General features: G+C 41.7%; 1 protein-coding gene across 4 annotated transcripts in view; it reads left to right on the top strand.

Annotated features, from left to right (window-relative positions):
- The window catches only part of HERC2 (HECT and RLD domain containing E3 ubiquitin protein ligase 2), a 1,448,528-nt gene extending 1,432,251 nt beyond the window's left edge, over positions 1-16,277 (top strand). For all 4 annotated transcript variants that reach the window (XM_069204283.1, XM_069204284.1, XM_069204285.1 and 1 more), the window contains 3 exons: positions 681-786; positions 10,210-10,422; positions 15,272-16,277. In XM_069204283.1, coding sequence (XP_069060384.1) covers positions 681-786; positions 10,210-10,422; positions 15,272-15,544 — 592 coding nt within the window. In that variant the 3' untranslated portion in view covers positions 15,545-16,277. The remainder of the gene's footprint in view (positions 1-680; positions 787-10,209; positions 10,423-15,271) is intronic.
- The last annotated feature ends 1,547 nt before the right edge of the window (positions 16,278-17,824 follow it).

The raw sequence follows: 17,824 nt of genomic DNA, 5'->3' as shown, positions 1-17,824 counted from the left end.
GCAGATGTTTATATTGAATATTTCATCTAAAGCGGCCAGTTCCGCCTCCCAGTATTTTCTCGGTTTCAGACGCTCCCCTAGCAGGCGTTGCAGGGTTCCCACCTGTCCACAGGGGAATTTGCAGTAAAAATATCAATTACCAGAGTGATATTGCAACATTTTTTACTGCTTAATATTCTGTTTTCTCACTCCTTCACCTGATTCTTACTGATTTCACCTTCAGTTGCCTTCCACTCCTCTCTGAGCACTGATGGGTGTTTTCAGTCATTTTCTCAAGATTGATTCTTTACCTGGATTCCCTATTTCCTCTTAACCTGCTTGGATCAGGGAAATAAGATGGAATTAACATAATGGAACCTTATCACATTCACTTAAAAATTAACAGCTAAAAGACTGGTGTCACCCTGGTGCGACATAACATCCATTACTGAGATAAAAGACTCCTGCTTCAGTCGGACGCCTGGGGATATTTAAAGAAAATACCTGTCACCGTAGTTAAGTAACTTGTGGTTTATTCTTTGTCTGGCATAGCAAGATGTTAGAAAATATCATAAATCTGCATGAAAACAAATGTATAATCGGGAAACCGTTACAGGACCTATCATCTCATGCTTTACAAACTGAGTCAGAATGCCTCTAAAAGTAACGTGTTCCTAAGAGAAAATGATGTATTGTTTCAGGTTGCATGAATTTGACGAGCAGGTTGCAGCGGTTCGTGAAGGAATGGCACGAGTTGTCCCAGTTCCTATCCTTTCCCTCTTTACTGGATATGAGTTGGAAACCATGGTACGTAGCTTTGTTTCTCTTCTTATAATGATAGCAGACAGTGTGTGTCAAATGATTTGGCCTGACCATGCCACAGTCAAAACATGGCCTAATCACCCTGCATATTGTGAAAGCATTATAACAATTTAATAATTGAAGAATTTCAACAATACATATTTTATTACCAAGGGAAAGAATGAAAATTAGTGGTTGTATGTCAGAGTATAAACCTGCAAGGTTACAAGTAGAAGCTTGCAGTGGTCACTACACACTGTTTTACTAATATTTTACAAAGGATGGTCCCGTGCACTAAAACAAAAGACCCTCTCTTGCTTTCGCTCTCCTGAGCTGTATCCATTTATTCCACACTGTGTGTGTTTGTGTGTGTGTATGTATGTGTATATACACACACACACATATCAAAACCACAAAGATGCTGGCAATGCACTCCATTGAGTCTTAATCCTTTACTTTTAATCAGTACATTTATAAAAATAACCATGAAAAATTATTTGGAGTATATATCTTGGTACTGTATCGGCATCTATGACGACCCATTGGATTGTCAGAATGAGAAAAAAACACTTTAATAATATTTTATGTTTCTTAAACAAATATTAAGGATATTGGGCTCTATGAAAAAAACATCGAAGATTCTTTGAAACCATTTAGAATTATAAGCGAATAAACCATTCTTGAGAATATTGGATACAACATTTGAATCTTACAGGCTTTCACTCTTAAATGTGTAATTAATTTAATTTTGTAAAAGTAATTTGTGTGGATATGTACATTTTCAATTATATTATGTGGTATTACAATACTTGAATTGATTACATATAAAGGAATTGTTTTCTTTTGTTAGGCACTACTATTTCCAGAATGCATTGTATTGGCGATAATTATGTGAGAATATAAAAGTGAAAGAGTAAGGACTTGTAAACTCGGAAGAAGACCGGTTGGTCGAAACGCGTCAGTTTTGTTTTTGCTGCACTCATTAAAAGTAAAGGATTAAGACTCAATGGAGTGCGTTGCCAGTATCTTTGTGGTATTGCTATTAAATCGAGGGGACGGTCTGCCCTCAGGCTCCACACCAGCTGTAAGAGCGCACCACCCCTTCGACCGCATTGCTTTGAGGACTATATATATATATATATATATATATATATATATATATATATATATATATATATATATATATATATATATATATATATATAAAATATAGCATTCTAGTTCGGTGTTGAAATAAGTTCAAAACAAATGCTTAAAAACCACCACAAAAAAAACCCTGAAATTCGCCAGTTATGGTTCAGTAAGCTAACTTCAACTTGCGCCCATGCCATGGACTGCTTATGACCTCACATATTACATCACATCTGAAATGACATAATTGATGACATCACTGATATCATCCAATGAATTTGGCAGTTTGCTATATGCTTTTCATACTGGAAGTTATCAGCGAGTTTCACCTAGACCCAGTTTTCTAACATCTCTCTAGTGTCATTGAGTGTAACCTTTTACAACATGAAGAAAATAAAGCATATATGTTAAAAGAACACATATAGTACAAAATTTGCTTTTTTGTTTTTTTACTGTCATTCAGGTGTGTGAGGAACATTATGTCAATGTAGACATTATTGCAATCAGTGATTTATTAAACCTTTAATACCGTTCAAAAGAGTTTTTTGTGTTTGGTCATTATTTACCTTATTGATATGTACCTGTAAAATACCTAATCTAACATAGAATTTCAAGTCAGCAGCCTCACAATTATGCTTTAGCCATTGATAAGGCATTTTTGTAAAAATACCTTACACATATTCTTGAAATGAGCAGAATGGCATACACAATTACAACTCATACAATAATTCTGCAACGCAAATCATTGCAAGTCATCCAAAGGTTATGCATTCTTCAACAATCTATAACGTCTCAGAGTTTTTATTGAATTTTTGGAAATAAATATCTATACCTTACAAATGTTCAGTTTATGTAAACATTGTTTATAGCACTACATGACAACTGATTAATATCAGGATGTGCACAGAAATCCACATGTGTGAATATTAATAATTTTGGCAGCAGGTCTTTGGTTTAAGCCACAATCTATTAGTAACATATATTTTGCAACTCCCACTAGTCTTGGGACTTGTGAATCCTAAAAAAAAAAAAACAGGTGTTGAAAAAATTAAGTGTATAGTTCATTAAAGCTCTGCTTGTCTAACCACATTGTGTTGGGTGCATGACTTGGAGTGAGATAGGCTCTATGGGCAACTCCCACTGCGCACTGCCTTTGGTCTTGTATAACAGAGATCGCTGTCCACAGTTGGCCATCAGCCAACCACAGGCTGAGCATGGCCAAAGTCCTAGAGCAGCTGGATTTGCTGACCACGGTGAATTGGATGCATGGCCTGACAGAAGGCTATTCTACAGTCAACCCCGTCGTGCAAGGGCAGTTGCTGTGAACTGCGGGTGTTGACCGTAAATAGGAGGCTAGATGAAAAGAACAATCCGATGTTGCATATGATAAAAAAAAACTAAAATAACTCAATGAGAAAACAAATGTTAAAGTGAAGTTAGAGTCAAAAACTGAAAACCACAGAAATTCACCATTTATTGGTTGGTAAATTAACCATAACCCACACCCCAGTCATGCACTGCTTATGAACATACGTATGGCATCTGATAAGAGACTTCTAGTTTCAGATTCCTCACTTTAGAATTTCCCCCAAGTGTCAGACTGGATCTGGAGATTTTTCTTTGAGGAGTACTCTTGCGTCAGGTGGTGTCGGTCGACTCCGCGTCAGTCGTTGGTGTCGTGGTCGCGATGATGATGTCACAGTTTTATATATATATATATATATATATATATTCCACCCCTGCGCTCTGTCAGTTCTTTTCTTTCTGTGCCAGCCTACACGCAGATCTAGAGAAGAGCTACCCTAATTAGTTTGACTGACTTTTTGATGTTTTGTCAAATTCTTTTGACAACCTGGTGCATTTACATGTCATCCCGAAGACTATATTCAAGCCTTGTGACTCCTTTCACTGCATGATGTCGGCGATGGGACCCACACCTTGTGTGCTTGTGGTGCATGCAGTGCGACCACGATCCGAAGTCATGCTCCGAGTGCCTGGCCATGAACCAACCCGAAGGCTTTGAGGGAGCGGTCCCTAAAGCTCATGGCAGCTCGGCTCCACATTGCTCCCGGTCTTGCTCAAGAGGGCAGTCACAATACCGCTCGCAGAGCCATGACCACTCATCCTCATCCCACTCCAAATCGTTGAGACATTCGGGTCACAAGAAGAAGAACAACAGACGTTCTTTGACTCCACCCTGTCACTCACATGATGAGACGCAGGAGGAGCGTCGCTGCTCTAGGCCTCCGTCCTTGGAACTTGCTTTGAATCGGCTCTGCGCCTCCCAGAGTTTCCAGGAGCCGGAGCAATCCCTTCCCAACTCAGGGAGTTTTATGAGGCCATGTGCTTCATATTTGGCAGTACGATCCTCCTGTGATGCCTTCAGGCCCAGTTGGGTCGGCAGGCCCTCCCCCTCGGGTTCTGCGCCTTCGGCCTGGACTCCGGAGAGCATCCCAGGATCCATTACCGGATCCAAGCTGATGCCGGCCGTGCTATTGCAACCTGCGCCGGTACAGAAGTTGACGCTTCTGACATGGGTCGGCCCATGATTGACATCGACACCATACTGAGTCCTGACTCCAAGCCAGAGCTGGAACGACGTCGCCCAAGCCAATTCAGACTTCGGCGGGGATCTGACTCCACAGGTTGGATCCTGACCCTTATGCCTATGGGTATGGTGAGAGTATGGAGGGGTTGCTGGAACCTTTGGAATACCAGCAAGGTGACCCCGATGTAGAGTGGTCTTAGGATTTGGGTGAAGCCAGTGGTCTTGACACCTTCTCTGATGTTTGCATGCTTTCTCCCCCTACCGTGGCAACAGAGGAGGGAGCCTCCTATTCATTGGTGTTGAGAAGAGTGGCTAAGGTCTTGGGCCTCGAGCTGCCTTCTGTGGTTGTCAGGACTAATCTCCTGACTTAGGTGCTTCAGCCCGGGGCTTCTGCATCAGAAACCCTTTTGACCTTCACTGGTCCCTCCCTCATTGACTCTGGTACTGCTGCAAAGGGAGGACTTGCTGCTGATTCTGAGGTCTGATCGCAAACAGATTTCAGCCCAATCCCAACTGATGGAATGCTACAAAAGTGTATGCAGCCCGTTTCTGATTTTACAACTCACTAGGGTGGATGCACCATCATTGTCTCCATTATCCTTTTGGCCCAGATTCTGACCAGCACTTACTACCACCCAGAGTTGATGATGATGAATGTGGGGGGCATGGGGATAATTTGAATCCTCATTATAACAATGACTATTTTTGCATAGACTACAAGAGGCCATTAGGCTTGCTATAGGGTTGAGGTCTCCATCTGGAAATCCAAAGGAAGAGAGTGCATCATTTGCAGTGGTAGTCCGACTAACATCTGAAGTCTTGGACATACCACTGCCCTCTATTGAGGTTAAGATAAATGTCCTTATAAAAATCTTACAGCCTGGGCCACCTTCATATGAGTCCTTGGTCTTTTTTTAATGACACCTTAATAAAGTACATCTGGTTAAAGCCCTGTTCTTGTCTTCCAGTGAATAGACAGGTGGCCAGACGTCACAGACCAGCACCTGGGGACTCTGGTTTTCTTACAAAACATTCTACTCCTGAGATTCTAATTGTTCAGGCTTCAACCACCAACGTGTACCCCATCAGTGCCCTACGACTCCTCCGGATAAGCAGCCTTCAAATGGATCGAGGCATTAGGAAAAACAATCCTCTTCAGTTAGCCTAGCAATGAGATCACCGAATGCAGTCTGCTTAATAGCCTGATATATGCATCTCCCTTTGGTACATGACCAGTGAGATCTTGCCTGCTGTTCTTATTGACATTAGGGGTTCACTGGCTCACACCATTTAGGATGGTCAAGATGCTGCCATATACTTGATATGTGCCAGCCTAATACTACTTTTTGTCTGGGAAGTGCAGTTAGCATCAGTGTGAAGCCCGGTCACCATTTGTGGGTGCGCTCCACAGGATTTTTTGAGACGTTCAGGCCTCTTTCATGAATATGCCTTTCAATAGCTTATACCTGTTCAGCAAAAAAGCTGATATGGCCCTAGAAAACTTTACGCTCTATGGTTCTTTAAACACCTGCCAACAGTTTCCTTGTGTATTCTGGAAATCCTGTCTTCTCAGCCCCCTCTGCACTCATCCAGTCCTTTAATGGCTGAAGACATGGAGCAACAGCACGCAGGTCGTCTGTGGCATATGTCCTCTCTTTCCCCTTCCCCCTACATCAGTAGTCTAGGTGATGTTTTAGCCTACATTTAGCGATGCACAGCTGCCCTTTGAGAGGCAGAATCCAGGACTTCTCCCTCGGTGGCTATCTATCACATCTGACAGATGGGTCCTCCAGATCATTCAGCAAGATTATGCCCTACTGTTTCTTTCTGCCCCACCACACCTCCCTCATCAGACCAGCTCTCGGAGAAGCACCTGTCCAGACTCATGTAGGAAGTGTGAACTTTACTCTCTAAAGGACCCAGCAAGAATGTTCTGGACTCAGGAATTAGAACAGTTTGTTACGCTTGCTATTTCCTTGTTCCTTTGAAGGGCTGCGGCCCATCTTAGATCTTCACCATCTGAATGCCTTCCGAGGGAAGGACATGTTCATAATGCTCATGCTGGTGAAAAACGAATTTAAGAGTTTTTCACTACTGTGACATGTTAAACTTAAAAGTACATGTCCAGCTTCTTAATTACACTGCACCCTGCCCTTGGTGCTAATTTAGGCCTACCTTAGGGGTGACTAACATGTAATAGAAAGAAACTTTTTGGCCTGGCAAGTGGTAGTGGGTTGCACAATCAGTGCGGCGGGCCCACTACTAGCATTTGATTTACAGGCCCTGGGCACATATAGTGCAATTTACTAGGGACTTACAAGTAAATTAAATATGCCAATTCTAAAGGAGCCAATGATAACATGTTTATTGTACAGAGTACCTGCACTTTAGCAGCACTGGTCAACGGTGATAAAGTGCCCAGAATCCTAAACGCCAGCAAAAATGAGTCAGAAAAACTGGAGGTCAGATGGCAAGAGATTAGGGGTAACCACTCCAAGGATAGCAAGTGTAACACCTTTCCTGCAGTCCCACAGACATTACCTGCAGTTCAGGTGAGGCTAGTAGCATTTTCAATTTGCTGTGCTCCCCTTCTGCCTCACAAGTGCCCCTCGGTATTCATAAAAGTGGTGACGGTGGTAACCTCCCATCATCGGAGCTCATGTGTACCAATTTTCCTCTACCATGATGACTGGCTTTTGACGGAGGGCTTGCCACAGTCAAAAGCTCATCTCCTGACAGTGGCAAACCTCCTGACATCGTTCACGATTAACGAGCCGAAGTTGAACCAGACTCTATTGCACAAGCTCCCTTTTACAGGACCTATCTTGGATATGGTGCAATTCAAGGCCTCCCCTCAGTTGCAGTGAGTCTAGGACATTTGGGCTATGATCCTAATGTTTTTGCCTCTGTTGTGGATCACAGTGCGAGCAGCTGGGGGGCTTTTTAACCTTTTAACCTCTTGCATCATGGCTTCCTGCTATGCCAAATGTCAAATGCAGGCTGTGCAACCAGATCAAAGTTCCAGTCAGCCAAGCACCAAAGCAACCTGTCAGATATCATCCAGGTTTTGGAGGTGACTTCTGGTGATCTTCAGTGTTGGTTTTTTAACCACTTTGGACCAGCAGCAGACTTCTCTCCCTTCCCCACCCATAGCTGACAGTGGTGAGAGATGCCACTTTTGGGTTGGGGATGTCATCTGGTGGAGGTAGAGAACAGAAGACTCTGGTCTAGAGGGGAAACCTAGCTCCATATCAGTTTGTTGGGGTTGTGCGCCATTGTTCTGCTACTGAAGGTCGTCCTCCCATCCATCAAGGGAAAACTGGGACTGATTTGCATTGATAGCACTAACACTTAATGGTACTGTAACAAACAAGGCAGATCTGGGTCCTGGGTTAGAGGTCCTGCGCGTCTGGAGTTGGATGTAGAGTTAGGTTGTATCCTGATTGTGTACCTCATGGTGGGATCCCTAAACGATGGGAGAGAGGAACTAAGCTGGTGGCGCCTGGTGAATCATGAATGGCACCTGCGTCCCAAGGTGGCATAGGGCATTTTTTAACAGTGGAGGGAACCCAGGCTAAATCTTTTTGCAGCTGTCTAGCATGCAGTGTGAAAACACATTGGAGGTCCTGCAAAAACTCTTCCTTGGAGATGCGTTCCAGCTGGAGTGAAACAGGTCTCCTGTACGTCCTTTCACTGTTGCCTTTCCTGCCTCAAGTTGGTGTCACTGGGCCCAAGTAATCCTAGTGGCTCTGGATTGGGCCTGGAGAGCATGGTACCCAGAACGTCTGTGCACGAGTGGCTGGCTTCCAAATTGGTTGCCACTCCTAGTAGACCTTGTGGCACAAGAGCAGGACAGAACCTGGTTATCAATACCTTCATGCGTGAAACATGAGCATTCAGTCTACCACCTGAGTTGTGGATGTCCTCCTTGCTGCCAAGCACCCATCTATGAAGTCCATTGACGCCAGGCCCTGAGACAAACTTGTAGTGTTTAGTCTGCAAAATGAACTCTTTGTAAGCCAAAATATGTGACATTATATTGTTTGTTTTGTCTTTGGTCTTTGACACTATTATAGGGTATTTGTCACCCCTTGCAGCCTTTTTGCTTTTGTCACACCAACTGTCTTTGCTTAAATCACCTATTGTCATGCAGTTTATTAAAGGTTTAATAGAGATGTTCTCTCCCAAACCAATTGTGATGCCACAGTGGGACGTTAACTTGGGCTTGATGTTTTCCATGTATACTCCATTTGAGCCGATGCACAGATTCAATTCATTCTGGTGCTTGGGGAATATTATAAAGGTGAGTACTTTGTTGTTAGAGTATCCACCAGAAACAGTGTTATCAAAGGTAAGTAGCTTATTCATCGTTCTTCGTGTGCATGCCCTTCAAGCCCATAGATAGCTGCTAGCTGTGTCGCTTGACTTTGAAGACTGTCTTACTCATTATGATTATTATAGCTCATAGTGTGGATGAGCATCAGGCACTGTAAGAGCTTCAGCACTACATCACCATTTTTGTCCAGACAAACTAGAGTGGAAAACCCAGGCTGCTTTCTAGCCTAAAGTTAGGACTCCTTTTCATGTTGGTTAATCTTTCATCCTGCCTACTTTCTTTGCCTGTCCTCATCTCACAAACAAGAGAGGAGAGGTTTCATCGAATGGACCCCAAGAGGGCTTTAAACTTTTATATAGATCATGCAGAGAATTATCGAGTAGGCGATTAGCTTTTTGTAGAGGCTCTTTGAAGCAAAGAAAGGTAAGGGTGTGCAGAAGAGGACCCTATGAAGGTGGATACTCCTCTTTAATAAGATCTGGTATGCACTGGCTAAGAAGCAGCCACCGGAAGGTCTGAGAGCCTTCTCAACCTGGGTTAAGGCTGTTACCACTGCGTTGGGGTGCGGAGTGCCTCTTCCTGACATCTGCTAGGCTGCAACATGGGCGCACTTGCATATATTCACGAAGCACTAATGCCTTGACAGCCAGATCAGGTCGGAAGGTCTTTTTTGCCCTCGTTCCTGAAATACTTTTTGGTCTGATTACACTCCTACAGACCCTCCGTCCGGGGAGATATTGCTTTATCTATTCTAAGGTGAGAAATCTGAAGTTAGACATATCCATCAGAAGGACAAGTTACTTTATGTAAACTTTTCTGGTGGATATTCTATCTTACTGTAGATTCCTCACTGCCCTCCCACCTCCCCATTCTCTGAAGTTGTCTCTTTTTAACTTCTTAAAAGGTTACAAGTTAGGAATCTGCACAGTGATACCAACAATTGTTCATGCTGTGTGTCTGAGGGTGCAAAAAAAAGGCAATCAGGAAACTGACATTATCATGCAATGATGATGCTTATATGTGGCTCAGCTGATCACTTCTGTGGAATAATGGAGTTAACCCAGAGTCATATGATGCTACCTATTGCATAAGAGAACATTTCTAGATCCAGTCTGACATCTGGGGAATATTCTAAGGTGAGGAATCCGCAGTTTCATAGAGCATCCCCCAGAAAGGATGTTAACAAAGGTAAGTAACTTATTCTTTGACCTCCTTAAAACAGAGTCTTCATGGGGGCATATAGGGAAGTGTTTTGTTTCCACTGGCACTGCCATCCGTGCAGTGTATATATAAAACTGGAATATTTGCAAAATGCTTATCACTATCAGAAAATGCTAAGAAATTTGTGCTGAAGTTAGATATATCCACCAGAAAGACAGGTTACTTACCTTCATCTTGTGAAATTGTTTTCCAGGTATGTGGAAGTCCTGACATCCCCCTTCATCTTCTAAAATCTGTAGCCACATACAAAGGTGTTGAACCCACTGCTTCACTGATTCAGTGGTTTTGGGAGGTGATGGAATCATTCTCCAACACTGAGCGCTCTCTCTTCCTGCGCTTTGTGTGGGGCAGGACTCGGCTTCCCAGGACAATCGCCGACTTCAGAGGTCGTGACTTTGTGGTTCAGGTAATATGTTCATTAAATTACTTCCTGCTTTAAAACAGTTGTATGTGATATTTGTGTATTGTGCTTTTACGTATGCATCCTCATGTCTACTTTGGCAGTGAGTGAGTGTTTATGCACCATAAAATTTGTGAAAAAACACAGATGAACAGGAAACAAAACAATTGAACAATGTTGTTCGTGTTACTCCAGTGCGTTTGCGGTAAATTTGTACTTTGTGTGGTGTGTTAATACACAGCGTGGCATAATAGGGTTATTTCAGAAATTTTGCTTACCAAAAGCAATGCATAATTACGCTGTCAGAATAGAAATTTCATCCAGACCTACTTTAAATGTATATCTTCAAATATAATCATGATCCACACATTGATATTTTACTGGGGGGCTATTTGCATATATTTTAGAACTAAAATTCTATGACAGATTCTGTTGAGTTAATTTCAAAATAATGTTTGTTGGAATGAGAACTGCTCGGTGTCAGAGAAATGCAACAAATATTTTACGAGAAAGAGCCTATCGGATACCTGCATCTCCTGATTAGTTACTATGTCATTCCTGCTGTAACCTGTTACAGGAATGCATTACCAACTTGAATTTTGAGTGCCCTGACATTTAGTTAATTAAGGAAAGTTCTCAAACTCTTTTGTGTTGACAGTGATTTCCATCATTTTTAATAGTCGTGCTTGTTGGTGTGAAAACTGCCCTACAGCTCAAAGTGCGTGTCAGCAGATTGGCTGTAGTGGCCACTTTGACACCAGGTAACCCTTGCATAAGCCTGTCCCTATTACAATCAAACTGCCCCTGCTTGTCTATAGGTTTAATTTTCAGTTCATACTCAGTGGAATTTTGTTTAATCTTAAGATTTTCCTCCCATAGCATGTTATATCACTATTGTTCTTTACGTGTGTGTATTGTATTTTGTACTGCACATAAAATACCTCAATTATTTATTTGAAAAAACAATCTCATAAATAGTCAATCATATTACTAACCATATCTTAAAGATTGGAAATAACAAAAAGTTAAGTTTGATTTTCTTTTTTTTAACATGTTCCTGTTTTTCTTAATGACTTGATTGTTTTTTGGTAAATCAGGTGCTCCTGGGTTTTAACTGATTTGTTAGTTTGTGTGGCATATGGTTTCAATAGGCTTTTGATAGAGCCTGGGGCCCTTTCACTAATTGTGATGTCTGATGAATATTTTTTTTTCTCAGTTCCGAGGGGTGAAATGTAAGAAATTTCAATTTCATCAAGCAGTTTCTTTATAACCCAAATGTCAAATAATAATATTCAGAGTCATTTATTAGGGTTAAATGAGTTTATTACAGACTCAAAGTTAATGTTCCATAAATTAGTCTGAAACCCTTAGTATAAACATATAATATAACGAAAGGAGAATTAAAACTTAACACAATGTTAGACCTAGTTAGCATATACAAGACTACAACCTCTATTGCGACAATACAAAAGATCAGGAAAAGCTAATGATTCTTGGACTTGAGAACCATTTAAACTAAACTCTATCTATCATAATACTACAAATATTTGAGAAAGGTCTGCAAACAGAAATTCAGTAGCATATTCTGTTAAGAGAGGTGTGATAGCATGAACCCATATAAAAGTATGAGGTCTGTGCCTCAGAAGGGTCCGTTCAGCTCTAAAGATAGAAAAGTGAAAGTATCTGAGTCTTTACTAACTAGACCCTCCTTAAATCCCAGTTTCCCAGGATGATGACTGAACAGTCAAAGCTTCTTGAATAAAAACCTGATTAAAATGAATTGGAAGTTACAATTCCCAACCCCTGATGCATCCCCTCTTGATGCTCTTCGGTCTCAGCAAATTCAAGAGAGTTATGACTGCCAAGCTTCCAGAACACTCTTCTCTTTGTCCTTGCATAGTTCGTCCCAAGCTTTCTTACCTTTCATGCACAGTGAGCTTCTTGTTGATTCAGTCTCCACTCCTAACACCTGCATCTCGAAAAAAACATTTAAGAAAAAACCAATTCCACAATGAATGTTAAATGGAAAAAGAAAATTATATGTGTAGGCCTTTACTCCAGCCAAGTTAACAAGACAGAAATATATTTTCAAATTACATAAATTCTAAACAGTACATCTAAGAACATAAGACAGGTATGCAAAATAATACTATTTAAACGTTAGTCTTGAAAAGATAATCATGAAATGTCCACTACATGCCATAAACAAAGATGCACGTCACTCACATGTTTTGCAGTACAGGAATTCAATTAATCATATTAAACGTTTGACAAAATGTGGCCACCATCTTGTTACCACCCCGGAAAAAATGATCACCCCTTCACATTCTTTTTCCGAAAGACGTTGTGCCACTGTCAAGCTACCCTCTTTCACTTTTTCTGTGATTGAAACTTGTGGTGATCATTTTCAAAAAAACAATCAAGAAGTACAGAAGCTCCAGTGTTACTCCTTCGTATATATCTAAATCCCTTTGTTTTATGTAGGCGCTTCCTGCATTCAATTGAAATAACTTATTTTATAGGGAAAGTTTCAGTAAAGACTTTCTTCTGAAATTACTGGGGTATTTCTATGGCTGTCTTTTTAAACTGCTTTCTTATTTATTCTCAATGGGTCTTTTATTAGGTTTTGTTTCATAGGGTTGGCCGCTTATAGCTGTTAAAAGCAGTTTGTCCATTAGCATTCAGTACTGCAAAATGTTCCAAACAGGATTTTCTTCTTTTTCACCATAATTGTGATATCGTATAAAATGAAGATTGGGTACTATTTAGAAGTATACAACGCTCAGAATGTAGGATTTGAAAGGGTATAATAACTCATCCTTCCAAGGGTCCTTTTTAATGCTTGTTGAAGTCAGATGGCTCCTGTCACCTTATCAAGAACCTGTCGTTTCTGTTCCCTATGACCAGCTTAATGGTGGGGTGGAATTTCTTCCCTAGGGTGTTAAGTTGTTAATGTATGCTCCTAACTACAGTGTTCAGTTTGATTGCAGAGAAAATCCATTTCATCCTTGGTTTATTTACCTTAATTACTAGCGCATGAGCTAAACCCAATTTTAGAGATCTGGCCCTTGTTAACCACTTTTCCATATGTTCCCTCAAATAAAGTATCCTAGTGTTTCAGTCAATCAGACGTAGGACCAATTCTTTCATAAAGTGTTGTATTCCACAGAAGCATTCTGAGATGGTTGTTTGGTGCCTAGATGAAATATTAATAGCACAAAAGTATCTTTAGAAGGCCGGTTACGATTTCTTGGTAGTGTGATAACACTTCTTCCTAATTCAAACTCTGTTATTGTGGAGAAATGATTTTTACCATGCCTTTCTAGCTAAGATGTGTTAATTTCTTGTGTGTTTTTTCGGTTCTGTCACGCATCTAATCCCCGATTGTCGATCAAAGAGTATTTTTTCATCTTTTTCTGATTACTTTTTCAGTTATTTTGATGGTCTTGAGATTCGTTGTTGGCAGTAACTAGTATGTTTTCTTTTTGTTTCTTTTTATAGTAGATGTTTTTTATTGGTTTCTTGATAAAAGATTGCACATTATTGGGCGTCATGTTACAATTGTTTTAAGTTCACTGAGTAATGTGCTTTGGCCACTAACTTGAAAGCTTTTGCTGTTTCTCTATTTCCCTTTAGTAAATGCTAATAAGTGGAAGTATGCTGAGTTGTTCATTGTGCATCGTTAGTTAAAAGGAGCCAAAACAATGACCAAACTTGATATATGACCTGGTCACATTTCTCCACATTCCCTAGACCATTGTGATAACCTCACGTCTGAATGCCTTCAGTCATTTGCCAGCTTTCCAAATGTAATTCTTCATCACCAGCCATTTTGCCATATGTTTTCACGCCCAGTGTCTGAATTTCACTGGCTCCTTTTTGCCACAGCTGAAAATTATGACCAGGTATCAGTGGCCCGAACCCTGTTGATTATTCTAAAATAGCTGCAGACATGCAAGGGAGCCCTTGTCCAGGTGAACTCTGATCAGGTTCCTGTGTTGTCTCAGAGCTAGGGTGACCGCATGGCAATTTGTGGGTGAATTTAAACACGAGTCAATGTCCATTGCCTATTAACATGGATCTCCCCCGCAAACTTCGCTTTGGCTTTTCCCCATTCTCTGCTTTCTTGCACTAACCATTTCACCCCTTGGCTTGAAATTAGATTTCAGAGCGCTAGAACATAAGCTGAATAGTTGCAGAAACTGAGAGAAGAGTAACATCCACTTCTACCACTACTTAGGAGGAACCTTTACCCCACTGGGTGGCAGACATTGACAGAGGAGGTATAACATATACTTTTTGGAGTGTCTCTGACCATGGTTGCTCTTGGCGTACCAGAGGAAGCTTTCATTATGTGGAGCATAGGAGAGTGGAAACAGGTTGTGTCATACAGTTTAGCATATTAGTCCATCGTGGCTGTCTTGTTGACAAAATACATGCAAATACCAGATGTTGAAACGGTATTAGGAGATTAACTTCTGAAGAAAAGTAAGGTTCCTTATCTGTAATTTATACAACAGAGATGCATACAGTCTAGCTTGAGGACATCCCGAAATCGAATACTTGAGCAAGTGTATTTATTAACCGGTATTACAGCTTCATTGTTTTGATTTTTCTGCCTGCGTTATAAATTGCTTGGTTTGTGTTAGAAAAGCAGCTATATGCCCATTCTGTGCACATTTAGGTTTTTTATCTGGCACACACTACATTACTTGTTTCACTTCTAGTAGCCAGTATCAGCTGGATCGTGAAGTTCTAGTTGGTCTTTCCGCTTTGTTCTGCTTAGCACAAAGTCAATAAAGCGCTGACGGTGAATTGATCCACATTCAGTAACATGTTTTTTTTACCTCCACAGGTTTTGGACAAGTACAATCCTCCAGACCACTTTCTGCCAGAATCTTACACGTGCTTCTTCCTTCTGAAGCTCCCCAGGTATTCCTGCAAGCAAGTGCTGGAGGAAAAACTAAAATACGCCATTCACTTTTGCAAATCAATAGACACTGACGACTATGCTCGAATAGCACTGACTGGAGAGCCCGCCGCCGATGACAGCAGCGAGGACTCAGACAATGAAGATGCCGATTCCTTTGCTTCAGACTCCACGCAGGACTACCTAACCGGTCATTGAAGAGAACAGTCCTCCTGTGGTCAATTGTCAAGAGCATTGTGGGAAATCTGCAGCCCACGGTTCCACGAAGGGAGGGCAATTCGGAACTCGGAGTTATTGAAACAACAGGACAACAAAGCCTGGTGTGGGGTTTTGTTCGATACTTGTAGGAGTAACAATTTATGCCCGCTAACTCGGATTTTAGTTCTATATATGAACATTTATTTCAGAGGTTGAGGGGTTGTGTCACTTCTTTTAGCTGTTGCACTACAATTATATCTTTTGTGTTTACTGAAAGTGTTGTAAATGTTTATGGAAAGCTGTAGTGCAGCGTCTCCCACAAAATCGGCATCCAGGCCCTTCAAATTGTGGGTGCAATAGAATTCCTCCTCATTTAGTGTTGTGTTCTGTGCATCTACTTGGTTGTATATTGACAATTCCACCCACCAACTGGATAGTATTATATATTATAAATATTTCAGACGTTTTACAAGCAGTTTTGATCACTTTTGAAAACGAACTTAACAGTATTCTTTGAAGTACTACATTGACAGCTGATTAACAGGAAAGAGGGGCATCTGTTTGTTTAACTCTGCCTCCATTGTCTATTTTAATTTCTGCATTATGTGTCTCAGACTGATTCCTGTGAATAGCATTATAACGTTTATCATGGGAAGTGTATATAGTAAATTTGTGCCATTGTAAATGCAAAAATATAATTTCCCTCTGAATAAAGCGCCTGTTACAAGCTGTACATATTTATTTTCTGTAGACTTATAAACTTATGTATATTAAAGTGTCTTGATGCTGCCAAAACTCGACTTGGATGTTTGATGTGTGGGCTGGTAATTTCACCTCGCTGTTCCCAAAACTGAAGTTATGGACTCTATGGTTAGGCTTAGTAGAAAATAGCATTTAGATGGATACTTCTACCTGCAGATTCCTCGCCTGAGAACAATTCCCCCCAGGCGTCGGCCGCATTGTTGCCAGTAAAGAGAGCTAGACTCAGTCGGCGCCAGAAGTGACATCAGGCACCGCCCTCAAAGTCCTAAAGCGCCAGCCCCAGTGCATAGATTTTCAGATCCCTTTTTCTACGACGTTGACACAGATCTGGAGCTTTGATCTCTGAGGTGTTTTCCTGGCGATACATTTTCAAGTAGCAGTATCAAGTCAGTTTAAAAAAAAAGAAAAATGGGTTTTAAAACCTGTAGGGATTTTGAGGAACTGATGCCCATCACTGAACTCCCGCACTCTGTTTATGGTGCTTGGGCTCTGGCCACGATATTAAATACCGTTTCTCCTGACTTGGCATGAACTCCAAGGCCATCAAGGAGCAGGAGGGCCAAGCTCTTTATTGCCAGGGCAAGGGCGACCGCTAGCGTCAGAAACCATATTCTGCATCGTTTCCATTCTCCTTCCTCGTCCATGAAGCACATGAAGCACTAAAAAAAAATAATCGAAGACGCACTCAAAAGAAAAGTCTCCATACGTTCTCCGACTGGGGTTAGTTGAGATTCTGACTAAGGATCCTCCACGCAGCCCTGCTCCTCCATTGGGACCGGCTCCAGGCAGACCTCCATTGCGCCCGAAGCCTTCTGCATCGGCTCCCTTGCTTGAGCCTTTGCTGCCGCAGTTCCACGAATTTCTGATCCCAGTCTTGGCTCAGCGCCATGTAGAAAATCTTTGCAAAGGCATTGCCATATGGGGCACCTTTGGGCTCGTCCTCTTCACCACAGCTCACAATATTTCAACTGACGCTGTTTGGCACTGCACCTTTGGATCCAGTACCTTAATTGCCCTGCTGGATCCAGTGATAATATGGCTGCTTTCATGGCCGGCGCCGCCTCCACCACCAGGTCTAGATATGGAGTCACGGGTGCCGCAGACCGACGTCAAACCCCTTGTTCACTCCCGAGGATATGCACAGGGGCCAGTGGAAAAGGAGGCTTACAGGGCAAGTGTCCATGGAATATTTCTCATGGATTTGGTACTTATGTTATCCTGTTGTATGGCAAGCAAGTACAGGACTCCCTGCAAGACTTTCTGGGCGTACAATAAGCTAATGGACTGGATACTTCATCAGATTTAGCTATGGATTTCCCCACTGGACCACCAACTTCTGAGATAGTGTCCCTCCATAAAACCATGCTGAATGCCACAGAGGCCTTGGATTTAGTTGCCATTGGCAGAAGATAAGACCACCATGCTAATGTAAGTCATTTTGCCCTCATCAGCCACTTCAGAACCTTTGCTACCCTTCATTGAGGTGTTGATGGCATCTGTCCTGGGGCTGGGAAGAAG

Source organism: Pleurodeles waltl, chromosome 8, assembly GCF_031143425.1.
Source record: "Pleurodeles waltl isolate 20211129_DDA chromosome 8, aPleWal1.hap1.20221129, whole genome shotgun sequence".
Taxonomy (NCBI): domain Eukaryota; kingdom Metazoa; phylum Chordata; class Amphibia; order Caudata; family Salamandridae; genus Pleurodeles; species Pleurodeles waltl.
The sequence above is the reverse complement of the archived record's forward strand: the minus strand, read 5'-3'. Positions and strand labels throughout refer to the sequence as shown.